The 12,551-nt window shown below is 39.1% G+C and overlaps 1 protein-coding gene across 2 annotated transcripts in view; it reads right to left on the bottom strand.

Moving 5' to 3' along the window:
* Nucleotides 1-11,275, bottom strand: part of LHFPL3 (LHFPL tetraspan subfamily member 3) — a 554,978-nt gene extending 543,703 nt beyond the window's left edge. The window contains exon 1 of one of the 2 annotated variants that reach the window (XM_079150039.1): nucleotides 10,753-11,275. In XM_079150039.1, the coding sequence (XP_079006165.1) occupies nucleotides 10,753-11,194 (442 nt within the window). In that variant the 5' untranslated portion in view covers nucleotides 11,195-11,275. The remainder of the gene's footprint in view (nucleotides 1-10,752) is intronic. The other variant, XM_079150038.1, reaches the window with a different exon arrangement.
* Nucleotides 11,276-12,551: the final 1,276 nt, after the last annotated feature.

Genomic DNA, 12,551 nt, shown 5'->3' with positions numbered 1-12,551 from the left:
TTTTGTTTTGATAACTGTGAAGAGGAAATAATTTTGATAATTTTTCTCTATATAAGGGAAAACTTAAGAATACCTAAATGCTTGAGTCTTGACACAATCAATGAATTGGTCCAAGCAGTTTTCAAAATGTGGCTTTCTTTTTTCAAGTTGGTTCAGATGAAGTTGTAAAGCAGTTCAAAAATGTATTCAAAACACATTCCTGTTACTTTGAGTCATTACTCCACACAAAATAAAATGGAAAGGGCAAGAACTATTAACACAAAATTAAAATCTTAACTGAATATGGCGTTTTGTTAGTAAGGTACAAAATCCGTTGTAGGAATCACAATGGCAGTTTTGTAACACTATGCAATTTATAAAAGGTACCCACAGCCATTTTCTTCCTTGTCCTCAGAACAAGGTAGACCAGTAGATAAAAATTATGCTCAACTGTCCTTCATTAGGTTGCACATTGTGAGTCTAATTTTTCTGCCTATTAAAATGTTGTGAATACTAGCCACTCTTCCAATGATCTCTTCAGTGTAGTTGCAACAACAGTAAGTAACGTATTTTGAGTGCTAACTATGTGGTAGCTTCAGTTTTAAGTGTTTTATGTGCACTTATTCAATATCCTAAGAACACAGAAGATAGATATTTCTATTTAAAATCGCTTTGGATTGAGGAAATCTAACTCTGAACACACATCTGTCTGTCTAGGATTGTTCCCCACTTTCTTTCTGCTGTAATTTCATACTATCTTTGATGATTTTCCTAATATTTACTTTCTTGGTAAACACACAGCCATACTTGTTAGTAGATGATACAGGGTTGTTTTGTTTTTTTTTTTTCCCCCTTGTTTTGTTTTGCTTTGTTTTAATATGGGGTCTTACTATGTTGCCCAGGTTGGTCTTGAACTTGTGGGCTCAAGTGATTCTCTCACCTTAGCCTCCCCAGTATCTGGGACTAGAGGTGTGTGCCACCACTCCTGGCTATACGATAAAATGATAAAATTTTACTATCCACAATTTGCTCGTTCTTTTTCTCTCTCTCTCTCTCTCTCTCTCTCTCTCTCTCTCTCTCTCTCTCTCTCTCTCACACACACACACACACACACACACACCACACAAAATTATATAAGCCTTAGAAAATAAAGTCAAAGAAAAAGAAAAGTTAGGAATAGTTAGATGTCTTGCCCAAAGTCATCCAGTCAATAAGTTGCCAAGTCAGGATGTAAACATGCCGACTATATACTCTCAGTTCCCCTTTCTCACCCTGATGTCTCCAGAAGTGCCCAAGTCCTGGAAGGAATTGTGTTTGTGACTTAGCAATTCTGTCAAACACCTCCCCTTTCATGACCACCTTTAATAACTTTAATAAACAATTCTATTGGGAACATTTCTGCATTTGATGCAGGGAAGATATGGATGACACAGAGCCAGTAAACTGGACATTAACACTGTCCTATATAATTAACAGCCTAAGATTAATGCCAATGATATCAGAAGTGTAGCCAAGGAGATGCCATGGGACAACCACCACCACAAGTCATGATTTAGAGAAATGAAGAGGACATAATGAGGGACACCTCATCATACCTGAGAAAAGGGAAGTTTGGTAATCAGGTAGATAATTATTTTCTTGTAAATAGTAGCTCCTTCCCTTCATGATGACACAGAATAGTGAAAATGGATATTAAAGACTTGTCCCAAAACTGTACACTGGGCTGAGAGGCAAAAAATGTGGTAGGCATGGCACTGCACTCATAATTAGATGTCTGTTAATCTTAGTTTAACCAAAGTGTTATTTTAGCAAGATTCTTAACTTCTCTTACTGTAGGGAAGGGAGTTCTGAATTTGCCTCAAACCACTTATTAGTTCTGTAACCTTGCACAATTTTTAAGCTTCAATTTCTTCATCTGCAAAGTAGGCATAATACTTACCTTATAGGTTATTATAAGAGCTAAATAAAAGAAAGATTTCACATCTGGTAGTTGCTCCATAGTTGTTATCTACCATTATTATTTCTTTATCAAGAAAATAGAAGATTGTGTTAAATGATTTTTAATAGCTCTCCAACTTCCAAATGCCCATGAGTCCTATTTGGCATTAAGTTAGGTACATTTGTTCAAATTGGGATTTTGCTATTGTTTTGTTTTTAGCTATTGTTTCTCAGAAGTGAACCATGTCATTTTTTTATAGCACAGAGGATCAATCAAATCACATCTGAAAAAACAATTGTAATTTTCAGTCAACCCATAATCTAATTGATAAACACTGGCAATAAAAGTCATATATGGAGGTAAGAAAAGTAAACCAAAGGAAATGTTTCAAATAGCTTAGGTCAAGTATATTCTATCTAATCTACCTTCTCATACAAAATTACTTATGAGTGGTGTAAATCTTTCAAAAATTTCCAAAGAGGAGATAATTACTTTTCTTAATTCATACTAAATCATCTTTTCTCTGGAAGTCTTTCAAACATTTTGATTACAGTCAATAAGTAATACATTTCACATTACAACCTAGTACATGCAAGCATATGTGCAAGTATGTAAAAATAAGTTTTATAAAATCCTTATTATCTTCATTGCATTCCTATTTTCTATTCTATTTTAATCCAAGTTCTAATGTTAATTATGATCTACTAAGTTGATATCACAGCCATTAAAGGGTTGCAAACCATAGCTTTCAAAACACTACATTACAAGTATTCCTTTCTCTATGAAGGTTTTTGTAACACACCAGGTGATCAGTACTATGCCATTTCCCATCAGCTGATTAAAATGTAGATCTTCTGTTAACCAATATTTGGCATCATGCAGGTCCACAATATCACTGGTTATTAATAATCTGAAATTTAGATGACTTAATCTAGTGTGAATCTATATGTTCTTAAAATGCTCAGAAAATATATTCACCTAAATATTCACTGTAAATCTTTTCTCAACCAAGGCATTATAGGACTCAATTTAGCCTCACAGTCTGCAACTACATTTTTCAAAGAGAAACTGTACAACCATTTTTCTTCAAATCTTACAATGACCTTTTCTTTCTTATGTTGGCATATTTTAATTCTTCTCAATATTTCCATCTGCCATACAAGAAACTTGATCATCTCTGCCTTTGAATAACTTGATCTTAGAGTCTATATTAATTTCCTGGATGGAGGTCAGAGCCATAATTTTTCTTTCTTGGTAACACATTTGCACGCACCTCTCCACCATAAACACATATTCCCTTTCTACTGCTTGCTTTGTGCCAATACACTTTTATGACATTGACGATGTCAAATTCAACAGGCTTTTAATGTTATCAAATTCTACAGGGTTTTCAATCTTGAATTTCATTGTCTGTTTTCTATTCATACTTCATTTATTTTTGGTGTCACTATTCTATGTCCCTGTCATTTTTCACAGCTGGATCTGTTTTTCTGTTTGTCAAATACTGAGCTTTCTATTCACGATGATACATACATATTTCCCATTTCAATTCCACAGCACCTCACTTTTTTTGTTTGTTCCTGGGGATTGATCCGAGGGGTGATTTAGCACTGAGCTATTTTGAGATAGGGTCTCCCTATGTTGCTGAGGCTAGTCTCGAATTTCCGATCCTCCTGCCTCAGCCTCCCAAAATGGTGGGCATTACAGGCATGCCCCACCATGCCTAGAGGCACCTCACTCTTGATCTTCATTGATACCAACTAAGGACCATGCAGAATATTCCTTCCCTCTCATCCCTAGACTTCCAAAATCAGTCTCCAGACACTTAAATAAATGGCCCTATGATGCATTGCTTGGTTTCCCTTCAAAATCATCTTTTCCATTGTTTTCTAATATGGCAAAGACTGTGGAGAATGCCGATTAGTTAAGTTCCACATATCTTCTTCTGAGTTAAGGCTGCTTTTCAGATCTGCAACTATTTACTATTCATTTCCATTACCTTTCACTACTCTTTCACTAGGCCCTTCATTGATGGGTCCTAATCTCAACATTTCAGGCAGTCAGAAAACTAATTTCACTTGGATTATCATTCAGGATCTTTCCTCTTGTTGACCACACAAAAATAACCCCTTCCATGCTGCAGACCTTGATCTCAGTAAGCTGGGAAAGATGTCAAAACCCAGGTTCTGCAATTCCATGCCAGCAAATCTACTACAGAACAGTTTGATTTCTTTTTTTTTTTTTTAATTGTAAACAAATGGGATACATGTTTGATTTCTTCTTTCACTCTTTCCAATAGTAGTCAGACATGGTTCACATCTACATTAGTCAAAAACTATGTCTCTTCCTCTTGCAAACCACTCATTTTTTCCACTTTAACAGAGGAGATGAGAAAGATGCTCACGATTACATTTAGGACAATTTAAACTCTGAATAGTACAGGACCCTGTGCCATAGTCATACTTTAAGAGCCTATGTCTTTAATTTTGTCAGCATTCAGTGTGCTCAGAGAGGTTGTTTATTTCTTTCTTTTAAATGCTCCAGTGACTTTTCATAATAGCACTATTTTAAGTAATCAAATAATTTATCTAGTATTGCTATATGAAGCAGCCTCTTACTGTCATTAATATCTCCTTGTTATTATTAAGAATAAAGGTCATTGTCTTGGTCTTTCCCTATATCAAATAAAAATGGATTCATTATAAGTAAAATTCACATTAATTAAATCAGGTGCTGACCCCCAAAGTTCAGATATATTATGGAAGTTACACTTTAAAACTAGCTCAGTTATCATGCTATTAAGCCCCCAAATTAGAATTCTTCTGGAATTCTTTGCTTCATGCCAGGGTGAGCCAAAATTCTCTCTACTTCTCTCCCATAGTTTATCTCCTCACACCACACAGGAAGTGCACTGAGCCACACATTGCAACTCTAGCTATATGCTCTGCTGTTTTTTTTTTTTCCATTTAAAATTTTGCTCACTTTGAAAGTTGTCTGAGGTAAGTGCAATATACTAACCTGGCCATCTGCGCTCTTTGCTGGGTCATAGCATCATTTCAGAGAAGAGCAATAATTACCAAATAGGCATTTTCATGTCAAGCATCTAATATTCCTCCCTTTGGTTAGGTTTTTATTATATTTATTATTTATTTACAGACAGGTAAGCATCTTGTTAACATTTTTACAGAGAAAAGGGGCTGCTATTCAGATCTACAACTAGGGAAAAAAAGCTCCTAATAATGTATCATATGGGTTATATGGGACCTGTTATTTTTCACAGATCTTCACTTAAAATTTAGCTGTTATCAAAATTGTTTGTTTTGACATTCATATTAATATATTTTGCAACATCTCTTCGATTGTCACATTCCTTGTCACACTACATATAAGAAAAAGAAACAGTTTCTAAAATTATTTCAACTTTTTCTTACAAGTTTGGTTTGGTAAATAGAAAGTTATTTTTAAATGAATTTTTAAACTGACAGATAAAATTATATACACCATAAGTGGAATAGGCTGTTAAAAAATAAAAACTTCCCTTGATAGCAGAGTACATTCTTCCTTCTGTACCTGAGAGAATGTTTACAATGCTCTGTCAGGGTAAAAAGCTTTTGTCAGAGCATTCTACAGTACTGAATTCAGGATGGATTAACAGCTTTCTGAGGTAAGAATCTACTTTCTCACACTGCTCAGAACTAATCAGATGGTAAGGTCTGGGGCTTGTCCTGAACACTGAGTCTTCACTTCAGTAAATCCCAAGCTTGTACCCTCTTCAGGGCAGATTCCCTGCCACTCCAAGAAGAGCACATCTGCACTAATGCACAGTAAAGAAGAAATAGGAAAGTGGAGAAAAGATACCCTCTTCTCTGGTCCTGATTGCTCCTGAAGTGCATAAGGAAATCCAACATGGAACAGGTTACTGCTGGGCATGAAAGAAAGCCTAATCTCCTAATTCTTACATAAAACCACCATTTTGAATTTTTTCTTCATGAGAAACTAAGTGGAAGGGAAATTTGTCTAAAGTCTGAGATATGATTATCTTCCAAGTAGTATAATAAAAATTTCTACCAATACATAAGGAAAGTCTCCATTTGGGAAAAAGTTCCTCACGAATTAGGCTGTTATGTCACAGCCATCGCTAGCAAAGAATAGGGAAGAGTTCTTTCACTGTGGTCACTGCTGATGCCATTGAGCAAGAGAAGTATCATGGTTTTCAAGGTACACAGCATTGCCTTTTCACCACAGTATGTAGGAAATTTAAGATCACTCCTTCCTACTCTTCACCCCATTAATCATTGTTTTTTTCATTAATTAAGTCAATGAAAGTGCACTGGATATCTACTGTGTGCTAGACAAACACATAAACTACAATGTGCCAGGATACAGCAATAACAACAAGAAAACAACAGCAACCATACCTACACTCAAACAGGGCTTGCTTGCTATGAGCCGGGCACTAAGTATACACATTAGCTCACTTAATCCTTGCACTAATCTCCTGAAGTAGGTAAAGTTAGAAGCCTATTTTCAGATGAGCAACTTACATATAGAAAGATTAATTCCCAGGCTGCATAGTCAATGTCAGATCCAGGCTTCAAACCTGTATCTTTTAACTCCAACGTCCATGCTCTTGACCTCTATACCATATAAAGAAAACAAACTAGGCCTTAGGGAACTTTCAGGGTACTGGAGAAGAAAGGCATTAAACAAACACACAAACAGCCTCTAATTTCAAATGCTGATGAGATCAATAAGAGGAGGGTACTATGTGAGAGGATGGTATAACATTACAGAGACTCTTCTTGCAGGCTACGAAATGCAGTGATGATCTTTAGTGATTCTCACCTCACCTAAATGACAAAGTTATAAATTTAAGAAAGTAAACCAGCTAAAAATAAATCTGGGGAGGAGCTGGGATTGTGGCTCAGTGGTAGAGTGCTTGCCTAGAACATGTGAGGCACTGGGTTCCATCCCCAGCACCACATTAAAAAAACTAAATGAACAAAATAAAGGTATAAAAAAAAATGGGGAAACAAAGACTGGAAGGCTGGAAGGAATTTACTAAACAATTTGGCTTTTAAACCCTGCCATCTTGATTGTCCTTCTTTTTGATATATTCAGAATGATGAGGAATCTGGAAAACACAACCCACTTCTGTTCTTAACCCTCTGAGAAAATCTATTCTTCATAAATGAAAGTACCTCCTCATCTGCTACTTTCCACCACCTTCTCATTTGCTGCATATACCAAAAAATCCATGGTGAATTCAAAACCTTAAGGTCTACCTTAATATTATAATTAAAATATATGATGATATAATACATATAAGTATATATATATGTATATGCACATGTATACATATAGAGAGAAAGGGAGGTCAGGGTATTTCATTGGTCTAAAATCTTGAATACACAGGCTCCTGGAAACAATTCAAGATATTGCTTACTGTCAGTAAAATAAACAAAACATCTCTATGTTATTTGGCAATTAGTAGACTAGAACAGACTAAAATCCTGTTTTAAAGAAAAAAGGAACAGAAACAGAGAATCAAGTTCCAAGAAGGACAAAATTCCCTTTTTATATTGATTTAACAACAACACCCTCCAACCCCCAAAAACGAAACCTAGACTTTGTTACCTTACTTGACCAATTATAAATCTACTTCTTCCTTATGGTGTTAAAGAACACACACAGGGGGAAAAAAAAAAAAAGTTTTTCCTCTTAGGAAGTTATCTGACTATAGATTTATGATAGTTCTGTATCTTTGATTGTCATTATTTATTTCTTATGTCCTTTGTCCTTAAATCAGGCATGTTCTCAAAGGATATATTTTACCCAAAGGTAGTGTGACATATTTGCTCTTAGTTCTGTGTTTCCAAGCTTCTCTCTTCTGAGGTTGATAATGACGTAAAGAGACAAGGGAAAGGGCAAAGTGTTCTTAATGGTGGCAATAATTATATGTGTATCACATATCTAGATACATAAGCAACGTCACTTCCAGGTCCAATAAATTAAGTAATTTTTATGGTTCATCATTCAGAGTCATAAAAAGAATAATTTTTGATATTATATTGTCACAAGAAGATCTTTGCATCATTTTAATGTATCATTTCCTGTAGGATTTTATATTTTACTTGGCTCTGATTTATGATATTACTACATTAAAATGCTTAGGTAACTAAATATTTGAGTTAATTACTTGACTTCCAATGAGGATTCAACAGTCTCTAGTAAGAACATGGTACATTAGGTCTCATCTTTCATATGTAGCAAATTAACTTGAGATTAGCCTAGGTAAACTATAAGCATAAGAAACCTATGTAATCTTAAAGAGGTGTAGTCTAAAAGTTATAAGCTATACTTTCAAAGAAACTTCAGGACATTATGTTAAGTTTCTTATTAGTGTTATGATATAAATTTTTTTAAAAATCAGAAACCATATTAAGCATGAAATTCTTCAGAAATGTCACATATACTGCATTCTTTAAAAATCTGTGAATATAACTGACTGATTCATATATGACCCATCATCATAATCCATTCTTCTTTTATTAACATACTTCATTAATAAATAAGTAGAAGTAAACACTAAATAAATTGCAAATAAAGGTTTTTAAGAAGTACGCCACTTAAGGATCTGAACTTCTTGAAAAGTAAGTAAGTACCCTTATATCTTCTGTGATACAAAGGTTCTTATCACATTTTACATGACATGGATACTAGAATAGCATATTGATGTCAAATATCTGAAAATAAGACATCATATTTCACTATCTCCGAATAAATTATTTGTATGTGCTCTATTTAAGGAAAGAAAAAAATGATAATGGTTGCAGTATGTACTAATTTCAAAGGTGGCAATTCATTCCCAAAGCTTATCTTCTTTCTTTCCTTTTATTTAAATATATGGAATATTAAACCTCATAAAAATAACATACTTAATAATATATTGTTGAGAAATCACCTACAAATTACTTTCAGAGCTATGAAAACAATTTAATTTGAATCACCAGTCTAAATAGGTCATTTAACTTAGAAAAATTAAAATTAGCTGTGCAGGGTCAATTCTCTTCCTAAAACATCTGCATCCTGTTTGTCCTATTCAAAGTCAAACCAGAGCTGTCAAGAACAACCACAATATATGAATGTATTCCAAATCTCAGAGTTAATCTGCTCTTGAAATATTTATAAAAGTTAACAATATATATGGGGGGAAATCGAAGTGAGGGAGTTCTTCAAGAAGTTGGGGGTGGAGGGACAAAAGGAGAAGGTGAACTCTTACATTTCAGGAAGGTGACAGCATATGGGAGGGGGATAGGCCTCATCTGGTGCTCATTTCTTGCTTTTCACATATATACTTCCACAATAAATGCAAGCCAAAATCCATCAAGACACACATAATACAAAACAAATGTGTCCACGCAAGTTTAGACTTCCACAAGCTTTTCTTATATCAAACTAACGATATATAATCATGAAACAATGTTGTTTTCTGCCACCTTTAAGGATTTAATCACCGTATGACACTGATAAACTTGGGAATTAAATTCCTACTTCCCAGAAAACCTTCTCAGGAATAATAGAATAAGCAACAAAATCTTGAAACTAAGATCCTTAAAGACTAAGAACAATAAAATGAAACACAAATGAGAAAGTTTGGATGCCTGAGGCGTTCTATATTCCTCCACAACCAAATCACTCATAAAATCAAAAGGACCTCAACAATGTCGGAACACTAAGGTGTCAAAGATCCAAGGACCCTTGACTTTAGAAGGAAGGGCATGCAAGATTGCTGGCAGAGAGAAAGGCATCAGGGGAACTACAGTAGGAGTCAGGTTTTTTTTTGTTTGTTTGTTTTTTGTTTTTTTCCCCCAGGACTCTTCAAAGCCACCAGGAAATGCATCTCTCCTTCTTTCTGGTTTAAAAGTAACTTTGATGCTCAAAAGACAAAAAAAAAAAAAAAGTACTTTCATATTCTCCAGCTGGCAACAATCTATCTACAAGTAGGGTGATCAGAGATGTTAATGAAACAGGTTTTCTATTTGCCACTTCCCTAACACCACTTTCCCAAAATGAGATTTTGAGAAATCTTGATTCCCTCAAGACGTCTGTTTAAAGATTAAATGGAAGACCTTTGCTCTGACAAGGAAGCAAACTGAAGACTTGGCATTGGGGACTTGCTAAGGAACACTCTAAGCTACATTTTTCTTGAAAGGATGAAGCCCAAAACAATTAGGATTTATTCATCTCCAGATGGATTATAAAATATTTAAAATTGTCCAGGACAGAGAAAAACAATTTTACCCCAACTCCCCGCCTCCGCACAAACACAACACAACACACACACACACACACACACAAACTATGAAGCAGAAGCAGAAATAGTCCCAGCGAGGGTCAGAGCTTGCTCCTTCCTTTACAATGTCTCCAAGTCGGCTTTTCACCTCCCTGTGCCAGTTCCTCCGCGCGCCCCATAACCACCACCCAGCCCAACCTCTCTAAGCTGCCACTTCGCCGCCGCCCCCTGGTCCCGTAATCTTTAGTTCTGAGCCGACTCAGCCCAACAACCACTCTGCCTCCAGCGCGTCCCTCTGGGTGGCGTCCCTCGCACTTGGGAGGTTCTCGAAAGCCTCGGGACTGGCGCTAGTGCCCAGGTTGGGGAACCCCGGGGGTTCCGGCCTTTCAGGGCTTCTTCCCCCACACCCCTCAGCCCCAGAAGATTAAGTTGCCCGGCACCCCATGGCGCGCACAGCCCCCATCCCTCCAAGTCCGGCCCCTCCCGGGCTCGAACGCCCAGGGGTCCCTCGCCTCCGCGGAGGTGAGCGTGCACTCACCAGAGGTGAGCTGCATCCAGGCACATATCTTGTACACCGTGGCCGTGTTGCAGAAGAAGAAGAGGGTAAAGCAAACGATGCACGCGATGATGAGCATCATGGAGAGGCCGATGAAGAAGGAGGCGGCTTTGAAGGCGCCCGAGGGCAACGTGGAGAAGTCCGTAAAGCTGCCCCTGCAGGTCAGCTCCCGGGAGAAGCCGTTGCCGATGCAGTAGTGGAAGAGCCCGAAATAGCCGGCTTGCGGGGTGTCCACGCCGTCACCGATCCAGTAGGGCTGGATGAAGCACACCACGTTGACGATGGCAAAGCAGATGGTGAAGATGGCCCACAGCACGCCGATGGCCCGCGAGTTCCGCACATAGTTGGTGTGGTACAGCTTGGCAGCCTCCTGAGCCGGGAGCATCGCGGCGGCGGCGGCGGCAGCGGCAGCGGCTCCGGGCATTCTCCCCCTCCTCCTCCTCCGCCTCCCGGTCCTCCGCCTCCCCCCGCCTCTCGGCGCGCAGGAGACACACTCACGGAGCCGCGCGCGCTGCAACTCCCCTGCCTCCGCCTCAGCCCAACAGCACCAGTTCCAGAGTCTGCATCCTCGCTCCCGGAAGGAGGGCGGGGGAGCTCGGAGCACCTCTCTGGCTCGCCTGGCACGCCTGGCACTGCCTCCCGGCCCCCCTCCCTCCCTCCCTCCCTCCCTCCCGGCCCGGGCTCCGGCCCTCCTCACCACTCTCCACCCTTCTTCCCGCCGCTGCCGCTGCAGCTGCAGCAGCTGAAGGCGGCAAATCCCCCGCGCCCCCGGCTCTGTTCCCAGTCTCTGGCCGGGCCCGCGCTGCCAGTGCCCAGGGCACCGAGGACCGCGGCGACCCTGGAACGCCCCTTAAGTGGCGGGCGCAAAGCAGAGAAGCGGGCCTGGAGTTTGTGGGGCGAGTGTAATCGAATGATGGGAACCGCAGCACCCACGGGAATCCCAGAGGCACCTCGGGATCCCGGCTGGTGTTAGGGGCCGGCCTAAGAGACTGATTCTGGGAGCATTTCATCGCCGCACAGCAACGTGCTTAGACCTCTGCTTCTTTGCAGAGGCGCGAGGGGCAACGCGGCAGGTGCAAGCGAGAAATGCCAAGCGAAAGCAGACATACTGCCCCCAAGAGACCTCCTCGTTACTACCACACAACTGCCCACACCAGTCCCCCACTCGCGCTAACTCCTCAGTTACTTCAGGTGGACAGGTAGAGACAGAAGTTGAGCAGGAGCCCGATAATCAATAATGTAAAAAGACAAACCTCAAGGTGGTTGCCTTAGCTTATGCAGCCAAATGAACTATGGCCACTTGATGATACAGATTGTCTCTACCTCAAAACCTTCCCATGGGTGGGGGCTGTGTGGGCACGGAAGTGACCATGTCACAGAATTTTATAGTTTGTTTGAAAATAGGATAGTTTGGCCAGTGTTCCATTTATTACACAAACATTCATTGACAGTTGCTGTGTTAAGGATACAAAAAGGATGGCCACCAGATGATGTTTTAATTGTCTAGGTATTTCCACTTCCCCCACGACCCAAAGCTTCAGTTAATCAGAGTTGTTTTCAGGGCACTTTTCCCTGATTATCTGTATATGATTCCTTACATTTTCACGGAGCATTGCCGTTGTATGCCTGTGCCTTATGCAGTTTCCTTTGTTTATTTTAAGCCCCCTGCCTTTTCCAGGCTTCAAATTGCTCTTTTAACAGTCCCTCTCTTTCAAACTTCACTTCTCTATTTTTGTTGAGGGTTTTTGTTTTGTTTTGTTTTGTTTTTGTTTTTGTTTTTT

Source organism: Sciurus vulgaris, assembly GCF_902686455.1.
Source record: "Sciurus vulgaris genome assembly, chromosome: 8".
NCBI lineage: Eukaryota > Metazoa > Chordata > Mammalia > Rodentia > Sciuridae > Sciurus > Sciurus vulgaris.
This window is presented reverse-complemented; position numbering and strand designations above follow the sequence as displayed.